Source organism: Acomys minous (assembly GCF_964271855.1).
Source record: "Acomys minous genome assembly, chromosome: 16".
Taxonomy (NCBI): Eukaryota; Metazoa; Chordata; class Mammalia; order Rodentia; family Muridae; genus Acomys; species Acomys minous.
The window spans coordinates 94,785,880-94,800,120 of record NC_140498.1 but is presented as its reverse complement, the minus strand read 5'-3'; the positions used below and the strand labels follow the sequence as shown (position 1 = coordinate 94,800,120).

At 53.7% G+C, this 14,241-nt stretch overlaps 1 protein-coding gene across 2 annotated transcripts; it reads left to right on the top strand.

The window, feature by feature from the left end:
* Nucleotides 1–33: 33 nt before the first annotated feature.
* On the top strand, nucleotides 34–13,996 carry MMAB (metabolism of cobalamin associated B). Of its 2 annotated transcripts, none has more exons than XM_084761452.1 (9): nucleotides 34–233; nucleotides 1,287–1,348; nucleotides 4,654–4,747; nucleotides 6,825–6,882; nucleotides 7,783–7,855; nucleotides 8,117–8,218; nucleotides 8,446–8,510; nucleotides 9,841–9,900; nucleotides 11,696–13,996. In XM_084761452.1, the coding sequence occupies exons 1-9, from the start codon at nucleotides 115–117 to the stop codon at nucleotides 11,774–11,776; spliced, it is 714 nt and encodes a 237-aa protein (XP_084617578.1). In that variant the 5' UTR covers nucleotides 34–114; the 3' UTR covers nucleotides 11,777–13,996. The 2 variants fall into 2 exon arrangements, with proteins under 2 accessions (XP_084617578.1, XP_084617577.1); XM_084761451.1 differs by having other exon boundaries at nucleotides 40–233; nucleotides 8,117–8,214.
* Nucleotides 13,997–14,241: the final 245 nt, after the last annotated feature.

Here is a 14,241-nt window from a genome sequence, read left to right as displayed (position 1 = left end):
GCAGGCCAATAGGAGACGGCGATTGAGAGGTGGCGCGGCCGGCTGCGGGGCGGAGTCATCCCCGGGCCTGGACGGGTGCCTGGACGGGTCATCCCAGTACGCGTTGCCCCACGCATGGCTGTGTGGATGTTTGGGGGCCGCCTTGGCCTGCGTGGGCATCTCGGCGCCTGCAGGCTGCTGCTGTGTCTCCGCTTCCAGAGTCGCGGCCCTCAGGGCGGGGAAGACGGAGACAGGTGAGTTTCAGGCTGGGAGGGAAACTCCAACAAATGGGAGGGATGATTGTGTTATATTTGCGCATATGTCACACTGATGACGTGATCTCCGTGGCCTGACGTCACCGGGGGCACCGTGGCGTCAGAGGCCATGATTTCTCGTTACAAATTGTAACGCCGTCCAGCTGTGCTCAGTCAGAGCAGGGCATGTCCGTACGGGTTCTGTCCAGACTCCGAAGAGGTTTGTTGGGTTTAGAATTAAGACACCGCATCATCTTAGACTTGATAACACTTTGAAATTACACCCGGGGACTTCCAGGACCTTAGAACCTGCGGACTACCATGAACTCATAATCGACATTTCCTGTCCAGTCCTCTGACTTGACTAACCTTGTGAGGTCACTTTTAATTGTAAGCTACATATTTAAGTTATGCACTGACCATAATACCATTTTTCAAATTTCGTTTTGACACTTTTTTTTTTTCATTTTTTTGTGACCTTACAAACCTTACAAATTGCTAGAGGCCCAGTTTTCTTTCCCCGAGAGGCCCTAACTTTGTGGTAGAAGTCAGAGTTTGGGGAGGGTAGTGGGCCAGGGCTCGCTTACAGTACAACTGTCTTGGGCGTGAATCCCAGCCCTGCCCCTTCCTGGAGACCTAGGAAGGCGGATCTCTGTGGGCTACAGAGAAGTGAGTGCAGTCGTTCATGGCTGACTTTGGGAGTGTGGAAGACGCTGAAGAATCAATCCAGGAGCTAGTGGCCTTAGTCCACGGTGGAGCCAGGGCTCTGTGGCGCAATCGGTTCGTTCTGGTAAGTATCTGCCACGCGTCTTCACTGAGTGTGCACCACAGCAGCCACTGTACAGATGGTGACGCGGACAAGAAGCAGAGCTTGCCCACCCCGGGACTTTGTCCTGCAGGGATGCCAAGGGGAGTGGTTGACAGGACATTGCCATCCGGGAGTGGGATAAATGGCACCGCTGAGGTTGCAGGCAGCAAGCTGGGCATCACTCACCACGGTGCGGGCTGTGCGCCGTCACCACTCACCACGTCTTCCTGTCTGTTTCTCGCTAGGCCGCAGTCATCCTCGAAGGCACCCAAGATCCCCAAGATTTACACCAAGACAGGAGACAAAGGTAGGGTAGGGACACGGGAGAAACGCAGCAAGACACAGAGCAGGCGTCACTTTAAAGTTCCCCTGGCCTCGTTGTGGCCATGTGACAGATCTGAATATACGTCATAGATGTGAAGTGACACGCAAAAATGCGCAAACTATTACTAAGTGTTCGAAACAATTTATAAAGAAACTGGGCACAGCCAGGCAGTGGTGGCGCACGCCTTTAATCCCAGCACTCGGGAAGCAGAGGCAGGTGGATCACTGTGAGTTCAAGGCCAGCCTGGTCTACAAAAAGTCCAGGACAGCCGAGGCTACACAGAGAAACCCTGTCTCGAAAAACCAAACCAAAACAAAAACAAAAACAAAAAACACTGGGCATCCTGGTACACGCCTGGAGTCCCAGCCCTCAGGAGGCTGAGGTAGGAGGGTCAGGAGTTCAAGACCAGCGAGGGTGACGACTCAAGCTCCAGGCCAGCCTAGGAGCAAAGGAAAGATGAGTTGTAGACTTGGAAGAGATAGAGGACTCGGCTAGGATCCTGGAGGCCCTGGGTTCAAATCCCGGCAACTACAAAAAAGATAGCGAAAAAGAGGGTGACACAATCTAAGAACTCGGGGCCACAGGGCGAGAGCATTGGTTCAGGGGTTAAGAGGCTGCACTGCTCTTCCAGAGGACCTGGGTTTGGTTCCCAGTCCCCATACTGGGGGGGCTCACACATTGCTATAGCTGCAGCTTACAGGGCTGCAGGGCACATGCACACGTATACACATACATGCACACACACCCACACACCACGTGCACATGTGTACACATACATGCATGTGCACATACGCACAAGTAGAATAAATACATTTTGTTTATGTTTTTCAAGCTAAGGTTTCTCTGTGTAGCCCTGGCTGTCCTGGAACTCACACTGTAGAACAGGCTGGCCTCAAACTCAGAGACCCACCTGCCTCTGCCTCCAAGTGCTGGGATTAAAAGGCCGTGTTACTACTGCCCAGCCTACGTTTAAAAAGAACTTTTAGTCCGTTTGTATTTAAAAACTGTGTAATGGTAGCCATGTTGGCTCGGACATGTAATGCTGGTGCTCTGGAGGCTGAGGCAGGGGGATCATGTAAGTTTAAGGCCAGCCTGGGCTACATAGTGAGACTTTGTCTCTTAAAAAAAAGAAAAGAAAATGAGAGTGTGTTTAGATATGTCTGAGAGGCTATCTCTTTGGCTTGAGTTTTTTTTTTTTTTTAATTTGCAGTTTATTTACCCAGCATGTCTGTGTTGCGTGTGCCTAAACCAAACTGCATTGGAGTCAGAGACCAGTCATCTTGTGGGACTCGGTTCTCTCCTTCCACCATGTGCTTCCCAGGGCTTGAACTCGGGTCATTGGGCTTGCCAGCGAGTGCCTTACCTGCAGAGCCATCTTGCCAGTCCTGAAAGATTTTATCCTTGCCTGGTAGCCAGAGAGAGATTGAGCTGTGGGAAGAGGAAACACACAAAAGCTCACTTTCCTTTTATTAAGTTTTTCCATAATGAACATTTATTGCTTCAATATTTGAATAAATACTAGATATAATGTAACGGGGAGATAGACCACTAATGTACCATTTTCTGAAACTTAAGACCACATATATATAAACTTAAGATGCACATATATATAAACATATATATATACATATATTTAGATTTATTTAGTATGTATACAGGGCTCTGCCTGCATATGCACCTGCAGGCCAGAAGAGGGCACCAGATCTCACTGTAGATGCCTGTGAGCCACCATGTGGTTGCTGGGAATTGAACTCAGGACCTTTGGAAGAGCAGCCAGTGCTCTTAACCTCTGAGCCATCTCTCCAGCCCCAAGACCATGTAGATCCCTAATAGCAACTGTGGGATGTATTCTTTGATACTGAAGTGTACACATGCATAGGATGTGCTTAGCACCACTGAGCTGTGTGTAAACAGGAGGTCAGAATGGTAAGTGTTTTGTCACATGTACGTTACCGTAATGATAGCAAAGCGAACACGTAGGGGTGACAGGTGTCACGTGGTGGTGTCAGTGCTTCCCAGGGACAGGGAGAAGAGGTCCAGGGACAGCCTGGTCAGACACAGATGGGGCACTTGGCTCACTGTGGTCCAGTGGCATAATTCCGTAGTGACTGCTGGACAGGACTCCCTGTGGGGTGTGGCTTATGTGGGGTGGCACAGGGACAGAGCCTTGCTGTGCATCTGACATGTTCAAGAAGCAGTGCTACGTCTGTCATTGAAGAGACTTAGTAGTTTTTCGTAGAGGTGAGAGAGGGAGGTGCTCAGACTGTGACAGGAGAGCTGATGCCTGGTTGGATTTTGGGGGCGGGGGGGCTATTTGTTTGTTTGTTTGTTTGTTTGTTTTGAGACAGGGTTTCTCTGTGTAGCCTTGGTTGTCCTGGACTCACTTTGTAGCTGGCCTCAAACTCACAGCGATCCGCCTGCCTCTGCCCCTGAGTGCTAGGATTAAAGGCGTGTGCCACCATGGCCGGACTGCCTGGTTGTTTCTGTGTCTTTTGCTCAGACATCACCACTTTGCTTTGTTGAGGCTGGTTTGTCACAGGCTGTCTGCGTGGCCTGGGATCTGGGCTGAGAGCAGATGACGTCAGTACAGAGAACCACAGGTGCCTTATTCTTTTTTTTTTTTTAACTTATTTATTTACTATTATTTATAGTGTTCTGCCTGCATGTACACCTGCACGCCAGAAGAGGGCATCAGATCTCATTATAGATGGTTGTCAGCCACCATGTGGTTGCTGGGAATTGAACTCAGGACCTCTGGAAGAGCAGTCAGTGCCCTTAACCTCTGAGCCATCTCTCCAGCCCCCAGGTGCTTTATTCTTAAACAGGCTTCCTTTGTGGTCCCTGACTTAACTAAAGCATGCCAGGCGAGAAGGGGGAACCCTCGGTGGGGGTGACCAAAAGGACACGTCATGCATATGGCGCATTGACATACATGCAGAGAGAACACCCACATACGTGACATAAAAATAAATCAATATTTTAAGTGTACCAGGAAAAGAATCTGCTTTTTTATAAGATTCATTTTTATTTGACATATATCAGCGTTTGCCTACACAAGGGCATAAGTGCCACATACATGCCCCTGCCTGTGGGGCCAGAAGGAGGCGATGGATCCCAGAACTCGAGTTACGGATGGCTGTGAGCCACTGTGTGGGTGCTGGGACCCGAATCTGGGTGCTCTGTGAGAGCAATGTGTGCACTAACCACTGAGCCATCTCTCCAGCTCCTGCCGTACAACCCCGCCCCGAAAACCCACAAATCCTAATGTGCTACATATCTTTTCGCAGGGTTTTCCAGCACCTTCACAGGAGAAAGGAGGCCTAAAGATGACCAAGTGTTTGAAGCTGTGGGAACTACAGATGAATTAAGTTCGGCTATTGGGTAAGGCGGGCAAGGACGGGCCCTGATGTGGCTTGCATGTGTGTGACATTCTCCTGGAGACTGCCCCAGGTGGATCTGTTTGAGCTGGTAGCATAGGCTGGTCTGTGCCATGTGGCTACCGGCTATAGGCCTGTCCCTCTGTCCCCATCCCTGGTTCTGAGCACATGTGCGCCATCAAGAGACAGTGAGGGAAGGCGGTGAGCTCAGGTCCCTGGAGTGCATCAGATGTGACCCCTTTGTAAACGTGGCTTCTCCAGTGAGCCAAAGTTTAGAATGCTCACTCAATAACCACGGGTGGCTCCCATCCCCGACTGCACATCACACTGAAGGGTTAGTTCCCGCCCCAGACTGCACATCACACTGAAGGGTTAGTTCCCGCCCCAGACTGCACATCACACTGAAGGGTTAGTTCCCACCTTTACTTCAAGTCAGGGCTTGCTTTCTGCACCTCAGCTAACCAACCGCAACCAACTGGGGTGGCCTGTGTGGGACCCAGGCTGTGAGACACCTGCCTGGGGCAGCTCAGGGCCTGGGGAGAGCTCCTGGGTGACATCTCTCAGTCCCGTGGCATTGGTCAGAAGCAGGCTCATCCTGGTACTGTGGGGTGGGAAAGGCCAGATGCACAAGGGTGACCGTGCGGTGGCCATGCTCAGCCACGCCAAGGGCATGAGCACTGACAGGCCGAGCGTGCTCTCAAGTCCTGCCTGGCCCTGTGCTCCTGGACAGGCAGGAATCAGGTAGACCAGTGCTTACCTTCTCTACCACTCCTCAGCAGCCGTGGGACTCAGGTCACAGCAGCTGTTCTGAGCCTCAGTTTCCTGCTCTGTGAAATGGTCGTGGCAGGACTTTCCCTCTGTTCTTACGAATTAACTTAATAAACCTACATCTTCCCTAGGACGGCACTTAACACAAGTAATAGTACTGTTTACATTTACCTCTGTCATTGCCAACTTCCAGGCTCATGGTTGTGGGTGCCAGGGGTATAGTACACAGTAATGACAGAGAGATGTCCCAGCCACCAGCATGGGTCCTCTCCAGAGACATTAGGAGTGAGTCGTGGTGTGTGTGTGTCCTGTGTGCATGACTCTGTGTGTGTGTGTGTGTGTGTGTGTGTGTGTGTGTGTGTATGCATGTGTGTGTACATGCATGTGTGTCTGTGTGTGTACCCGTGCGCGCATGCGTGTACTTTGCTCTGATTGGACAATGGGCTGGTTGGTTGTGGTTGGCCCTGCTGATCCCTTTCCTGCCTCTTGGCTTCTCTGCCTGGTTGGTCAGTCAACAAGAAGACTTGCCAAGCCCACAACTGATGTCCCGGTCTTCTGGGTCCACAAGGGTCCAGCGACGGGAGGCAGCAGCAGGCACTGGGAGAGAGAGAGAGAGAAAGAGAGAGAGAGAGAGGGAGGGAGGGAGGAGGGAGAGAAGGAGACACAAGAGGAATCCAGCAGATGGAGACACAGTTGGTCAGCTGAGTGTGGTCCTAGTAGACTTCTCCCCTTGCCAGTGTCCCCTCCCTCGCCTCTCCAGGGTTCTGTTCTTGTCACTCTTTACCATGGGTCATCAGTCCCTGTATTTCTGCTCACATCTCTGAGATTGTCCCTGCCAACATCCTTCCAGTGCGTCACCACCTGTTCCCGCCAGCCTTGCCCGGGACAAGAGGAGAGGGCTGCGTTTTTTGACCTGTCTAGGAAGTTTGTTTCCTTTTCTGTTCTACTTTACCAAGGAACTCCTATTCATCCCTCAAAGCCCTACCCTCTTCCTCTGCCCCATCGGCAAGGATGGGCTATGCTTCCCTCGTTCTTAACTTTGGTGCACAGCACAAGTCTCTGTCTCCTGCTGGCCGCACAGACCCCAGGTCACCTGCTCCCTCCTGCAGCAGCAGGGCCAGCCTGGGCGAGGGCAGGAGGGCAGGAGGGCAGGGCTGGCTGATAGTGAGTGTAAGAAAAGCACTTTAGGAAGCAAATGCCCTGTCCATATGGCGTTCCCTGTGTCAGCAGGAAGGATTGCCTTGGCTGTTGTTGCTTGTTGTCGTACGGCTCCCACAGCATTCTGTCGGGGTAATTCTCCCTCGTCCTCCCAGGTTTGCCATGGAGCTGATCACAGAAAGGGGCCACACCTTTGCTGAAGAGCTTCAGAAAGTAAGCAACATCGTTTGAGCCCACAGTGGGGCCTTTCATCCCTGTAGCCTGAGGTGTCGCTGGCTTCATCCTGGCGCACTGCCTCTTGGCATCACAGTAGCTAATCACATGTAAGAACTGCACTGTCTTATCTATGAAATAAGGACACATAACGTCCATGAGGTGAGGGGTGACGTACACAGGGTGGCTCTGCTCTCCAGGGGGTGTTCGGCAATACTGAAAGAAGTCTGGGCTTGTCCCATTTGGCGGTGGGAAAGCTGCTGTGCGTAGGTACCCTGCATGGCACAGGATGGCCTCTTGGCAAAGAACAACCCAGCATGGGCGGCCACAGCCCACTGAAGAGCCGTGCACTCGGGAGCTGTGAGTCTCAGCCAGGCCTCTTGGCACCGCTGTTGCGTTCTAACAGGGAGCTGCCAGCCAGGCAGAAGCAGCATTACTGTACAACGCCTTGGGATGCTGGGGTCTCCCAAACATCACTGTAGTCTATATGGGTCCCAGGAACAGGCAGGCATGCTTCCTCAGTCCCTCTGCCCTGCTGACCACTGCCCTCCACGTCCTGTCCTTCAGGACAGCTGCATTTGGTCTCTTGGTCCGGTCAAGCAGAACCCCAGAGCTGTCAGCAGAGAAGGAAAGCGCCTGGCTAAAGGTGCGCGGGAGCCATAGATCAGGCCAAGGAGGTGCCTCTTGGCCAATGCTTAGCAGACCCCCTCCTCCCTCAGGCTCCCCTCAGAGTTAGGCCACTTTGCCTTTGGATGTGAACGCTGGCAGTTTGCCATCGCTCACAGCCCTGCACGCGCGCTCCCCCAGCGTGTTCTATGGCGCCTCTGCACGTGCGATCATACAGTTGCATGACCCAGCCAACCACAAACGACCTTTCATCTCACCTCTTGTCCCCTGCAGATCCAGTGTGTGCTGCAGGACGTCGGCTCTGCCCTGGCCACTCCACGGTCCTCAGCCAGGGAGGCTCACTTAAGTAATTCCCAGCCTGCTCAAGGAGTCCTCGGGGTCCTGGGGAGAGGGGGCTGCCCCTGAGCGTTGCCTGCTGGGAGCCTAGGCCCCAGAGCTCCCGGGCAGGGCAGACATCCTTGCTGTCTGCCTTGGGAGAGAAGTTCTCCTCAAAGCTGATGGGAGCGGTTGGCAGGACACGCAGGCAGAGGGGAGGGTGTTTCCTGGTGTTTCCTGGTGTTCTGGTGGCATGCGCACAGTAACAGCCTTTCTACCCTTGGCTTCTCAGAGCACACGGCCTTTGAGGAAGGGCCTATCACAGAGCTGGAACGGTGGATTGACAAGTACTCCCGCCAGCTTCCCCCCCTCACAGCTTTTATTCTTCCCGTAGGTATTGGTGGGGTCCCCCTGGGGTGGCCGGTGGGGGCAGGTAGTGACAGAAACCCATGGGTCCCATGGTAGCTTTTACTAGCCACAAAGCCATCCCCCAGCACCCCAACACCCTCCTAGCCATTCCCACTTGAGGACAGGCCCCTAGAGGTGTGCCCGCTAGGGCTCTGAGAGGCAGGAGACTGCCCATTGTGGCCGACACTGGCCAACACTCACGTTCTCTTTCAGTCTGGAGGCAAGAGCAGCTCTGCCCTGCACTTCTGCCGGGCCGTGTGCCGCCGAGCAGAGCGACGGTAAGGGTCCCAGAGGCCAATGCAGGAGCCTCGTCGTATCTGAGCTTAGGTGTCTTCATCGTGCCGTGTCCTGAGCTGTGTGTGGCAGAGGGGACTGTGATAGGTGACTGCATATTGCTTAGAAGCCCGGCAGTTTTCCCTCTTCCTGAGAGCCACCAGTTACCTAGGATGGGGGCGGGGAGAACAACATGAGAGGACCCTGTTAGAAGCTGGCAGAAAGGACTGAAGGGCCCTGTGGTTGGGGAGACCCAGGTAGAAGCTGTCCACAGTCTCAGGGGTTCCTCACGCCAGTTCCACTCCCCAGGAATCAGGAACAGGTTGGTGAGATTCTGTGGCTGGGGTCCACCTTCCACAGGCTCCCACATCACAAGGACAAAGGGCTCCTGGATCCAGACATTCCCAGATGCATCCTGGGTAACAAAAAAGGCTTGGGCCACAAACAAAACAAAAACCAAACCAGCCAGGCATGGTGGCGCATGCCTTTAATCCCAGCACTCGGGAGGCAGAGGCAGGTGTATCTTGTGAGTTCGAGGCCAGCCTGATCCACAAAGTGAGTCCAGGACAGCCAAGGCTACACAGAGAAACCTTGTCTTGAAAAACAAACAAACAAAAAACCCAAAAACCAAAACACCAGTCATTTGTACAAAGTCACCCACATCAGCAGGGCTTGCAGCAGCGAACAGTGGAATGGCCCACAGGCCCAACACAGCACAAGACTGGGCTGGTGGTGTTGCACCCTCAGTGTGGCCCATGGGCCCCGACCACACCAGTGACCTGCCAGAAAGCTCTCAGGGCATTTGGAACCTCGCTGAAGAAACCATGCTGAGTGGGAGATACCCACAGGCAGGGAGAGACACAAGATATCCTGGGCCACTGGCCAAGTAGAGTCTTGGGCAGGACCACCTCCCCCAACCCAAGGCTGGCTCTGGGTAGAATGCCAGCAGGGATCGGGCAGCGCAGGGGGTGGGGCGGATGTTTCACACCATGGTATCCAACAGACCATCCCAAGGACACAGAGACCGTCGCAGAAACCCCAGGCAATTAGAATTACAACTTAGAACTAGTAGCTCCTTGGGGATGAAGACCCAGTAAACCCTTCTTTGAAGGCCCTACCCACGGAGGGGCCCAGACCAGGCTTGTTGGCACGCTGGCCAGCCTACCCTCAGCCTCGCCTGCTGGGCCTTCTCCTTCACTGGCCATGCTGTGTATGTCCAAGGTAAGGCGTCGGCTGAGGCAGAGGTGCTATTCCGTATGTAATTGGTCAGGGTTAGGTTTGAACAGTGAGGTCAAGGATACGTGTCCCAGGTTCCTGTGTGTTCTCTCTTCACAGCGTGGTGCCTCTTGTCCAAATGGGAGAAACGGATGCAAATGTAGCAAAGTTCTTAAACAGGTACTTATGTGGAGTGTGGTGTCGGTGGATGAGAGTGCAGTGAGCCCTAAGAGGGGGGAGGACTGAGCCCTCCCTCGCTCCTCCCCTCCCTCCCTCCTGCCCACCCTCCATCATGTATGTGTATGAGTGTGCTGTGTACCAGGCAGTTGTGTCCCTACTCTGAGGTCAGGCTGTGGTTAGGAAATGCCTACAAGAGCCAGCAGAGGCAAGCCTCCTATACATCAAAGGGACAGGTGTTCTCAGGGCCTGTTCATGGAGATTGCTGCCAAGGGGCTTGACGTCGGTAACAGTAAGCTCAGGATGCTAAGCCTGTCCAGCCAGTATCTACTCCCAAAATGCCCCAGGTGGCCCCCAGCCAGGCCACGCTGAGCTCAGGCCCCTCCAGGAGCGCATTGCCCCTGGTCAGCATCTGTGCGGCAACTGTTCTCTGGTTACTGCAGCCTGGAGCAGGTGCTGTTGCTGCAGGCCAGGCAGGAGCCCAAGAGCCAGTGGAGGGCTTAGGGAGAGGCAGGGCTGTACCCTAGAAGCTGCCTAGCTTTGCAGGAAGTGACCTCACAACGCTGGCTATGGGGTGTCCCGTGTTACCCCCAGGATGTAGACTGGTTTGTATCCTCATGGGTTCTCTTTCCCCCTGGGTGGGATGTCACCCAGGCCAAGTGAGAGATGGCTTCTTTTTAACTCAGAAGCAGCAACCCTAAGGATACTCTGCCAGTCCTGCAGTGCTGTGTGGGTCAGGGCAGGTCATCTCCGCCCTGCAGGTTCCAGGGAGTCATCAAGAAATCAGCCATGGGGCTGGAGAGATGGCTCAGAGGTTAAGAACACTGACTATTCTTCCAGAGGTCATGAGTTCAATCCCCAGGAACCATATGGTGGCTTGCCACCATCTATAGTGTAATCTGATGCCCTCTTCTGGCCTGCAGGTATACATGCAGGCAGAGTGCTGTATACATAATAATAAATAAATCTTTAAAAATAAGAAAAAGGAAAAAAAAAAAAAAGAAATCAGCGCATGGTTGTCCCAGGAACACAGGCTCAGCAGGGCAATGCCAGGACAGAGGCTCTTCCTCTGGTAGCCAGCAGTGGACCCCTAGAGTTAGGAGTAGGGCACCAGACAAAGGGCAAGGTAGGAGGGAGCAGGAAGGTGTCGAGGAGAACGTGAAAAATGCTTGCTTTGAGCCTTCAAGACGTTAGGACAGAGCCCCAAGTGTCCCTCAGCCAGGTGTGGCACTGTCCCGTATTCTCCGCCCCTTTCCCTTCGAGAGGCCTCTCACTGACGGCATCACTGCTGGGTCCAACGAAGAGCTAGGGGACTAGAGTCTGATCACGAGACTACTCCAGGCCACTCATCCTCAAATAGGACCATAGTGGGGTCCGGACACAGTTTGGGTGGTCATACTGGGTGCTGGGTGCTACTGATAGCATGTATGGAGAGGCCAAGGATGCCATTGACCACCCTACATGCACAGGAGAGCCCCCAACACAAAGAATAATCCGGAATTTTGGTGGTTCCAAGATCAAGACCTGGAATGAGGCTCGGCTGGTGCGGCTCTCCTGGGTTCCGGTTGCACCATGCCCACCGTTGGAAAGTACAGAAGCAGCCCCGAGCCCCTGCCTCCCTCCCACCCCGGGTGTGCAGTAGCCTGTGACACGGGGAGGCCTCCAGCCCCCGCCATCCCTCATGCCACACACACTGCTCCTGGGCATGCGAGACTCACCCCTCCTCCCTGACGGCTAGCTAGGCAGGGGCCAGCCTCTCACCTCACGTCCTTCCTGTTGCTTCTCTCTGCCCCTCCAGACTCAGCGATTACCTCTTCACCGTAGCCAGATACGCAGCCATGAAGGAGGGCGTCCAAGAAAAAATATACAAGAAACGTGACGTGTGAAACATGGAGAACTCACAACAGTCATGCCGAGAGACTGGAGGTCAGCGATGGCGCCTCACACCCCCTGCGATCCCCTCCCCTCCCCCCAGGGACCTCTGAGGCTCCTGCTGGCTCCCCAGCCTGTGCTCTCTGACGTGGGACTGCAGGAAGGAAAGGTTCACTGAAGGCTATGAAGAGGAGGGGCCACTTGGAATTGGGAATGACCGTGAGGGAGATTTGAACCATGCACTTGATGGGAGAGGAGGGGGAGGAGGGAGGAGGAGGAGGAGGAGGAGGGGGGAGTGCGCGACCGCTAGCTAGCTTTGCCAGCTCAGGCTGTTCAAGGACTTGGAATGTACCAGAGGCCCCTGGAAATGTAATTGTGATTTACCTGTGCCAACGGGGCTTTAAATGTCACATTTATAAAGGGACAGTGTCAGGCTTGAGGAGTTTAGGCACCTCTGAGCCGCCCATCACTGCCACACTGTAGAGGAAAGACAGCTGCAAGTCCACAGGCCTGCAGCTGAGAGACTCCTCCATCAGGGCCCGAGGCAGGCAGCTCTCCTTGCCCCGGCAGTGGCGGAAATGAGGTCTTCAGACTGACTGAGCTCTCCGGTGTCGCACTTGGCTGGTTTATGCTTCTGTGAGGCACACCAGGGCTGTGTTTTATTCCACTTGTCACTACTGCTTCCTCTCACTGTGAAATGACATCGCCAGTGGCAGCCGTGTCCTTGGGAAGAGGGATATTTATGAAAGGCTGGGGCGGCCCCGAGAACTCAGGAAGGGCAGGTCTGAGACACTTGAGGACTCAGCTCAGCAGTTTCTTCACTGTGCACCTGTTTGGGCGCCTTCCTTGCTAGGCCTGGGCAGGCTGGCCCCTCTAGCTGCCCTCCTTGTTGGTCAGTGAGCAGCACTTGATGGCAGCCAAGTGCCCATCCCACCTTCCCGCTGATGTTTCAGGTGGGCAGCTGTCTGTCACCTGGGTCCTCCAAAGGGCAGATGCCCGGGAGGGAGGAATACCCCTAGGAGGCAGCTGTCCAGTGCCACTGCAGCCACAGTGAGGCAGGCATCGGGTACAGAGTTGGTGCTGCACGCACAGGACCAGAAACGGAAGGCACGAGCCCAGGGTGCTCGCACGTCATGCTGCTGTCCCCGCCTGGCTGGGGAAGCCACATGTCCAAGAGCTTGCAGCAGTCCCTCCATTATGCCTGGAGCTCCAGGTCCTCCTAAAGAAGACAGGACAAACTCGAGAAAAGAGCAACCCAAGCCCCTAGCCTATGCCCTGACTCTTTTCAACACCCTCGCCAGAATTTTGGGTGGCTTCTCACAGGGTGGGTCCCACCATCCCAGCGCCAAGCATTGCCTAGCCTGTGCACACCACCCACAACCGTCAGGGCTTCCTGCTACGCAGCTGCAAAACTGTTTCTTTAAATTGTGTCCACTTATCATTGATGCCTCTCTCTCTCTCTCTCTCTCTCTCTCTCTCTCTCTCTCTCTCTCTCTCTCTCTCTCTCTCGTTTAACCCTTGAAAATATTACAGGAAGCAGCTTCCTATCTTTTTTTTTTTTGAAAATTCGTAGGAGTTTTATTGAGATACAATCTACCCACCATAGAATTCTTCCTTTTAAAACGGACAGTGCAGTGGGTTTTAGGACATTGCTCAGTGTTTGCCTCCTCATACCTCACACTCAACATGCCCTCTAGTTCAAGCTCATCAGAACAGCGTTCACCATCGTTACCAGAGGCGAGCCCCGTCAGTGATACCAGTGCTACCAAAGGGCCCCAGCCCAGTGCTCAGAACTAGCCTAGGCTGTGGTCTCGTGACGCCCCCACCCCAAGCCCACCAGCGCTTGACAGTCATTGTAATCCCAGCCTGGGCCGTGGCAGGCGATGCCAGGCTCTAATAGATTGCTGCCGCATTTCTCAGCCGAGTTGCCCTTAACTGATATTTCATGGCTATTGTTAATGTGCATTTTTTCACTGAGTAATTTCCAGAGCCTGAACTTGTAGCACATCCCAATGATAAACGTCCCCACTTCCGAGTCCCCTGTCAGCTGCAATGTCACCCTTACCTCCTCCCCGGCACCTCCCGGCAGCCCATCCAGTTTTATGATCGCTCTGTCCCAGTGATCACGACAGAACCTTTAAGAATCCAGGCGCATTTCAAGTTTAATTGAATGAAATTCTTTGTATAATAAATTCTGTGTGAATGCTACATAAATCAGTGCCCAGAAGGATTTGTGGCTCATCTCTCTCCCCAGACGGGGTTTGAGGATCCCGCTGGCAGTGCTGTGCCCAAGCTGGTCCTGTCTTGATCACCTAGAGGAATGAATTTGCTTTTGGGTCTTGTTAGGGGGTGTGGCTTCTACTGTCACGACCTAGAGCTGGTCTCCGAGTCCCTCCTGGACGATGGCACTTCATCCAGGCCAGGCTGGGGGTCTGGAAGCCTTGTGTCATTTATGGAATTGGAGCTCACAAA

Coding starts and splice junctions, on each gene's coding strand:
- MMAB (XM_084761451.1), top strand. CDS start 115: ATGGCTGTGTGGATGTTTGGGGGCCGCCTTGGCCTGCGTGGGCATCTC. Junction 234..1,286: donor GGCGGGGAAGACGGAGACAG/GTGAGTTTCAGG, acceptor GTTTCTCGCTAG/GCCGCAGTCATCCTCGAAGG. Junction 8,511..9,840: donor TGCCGCCGAGCAGAGCGACG/GTAAGGGTCCCA, acceptor CTCTCTTCACAG/CGTGGTGCCTCTTGTCCAAA.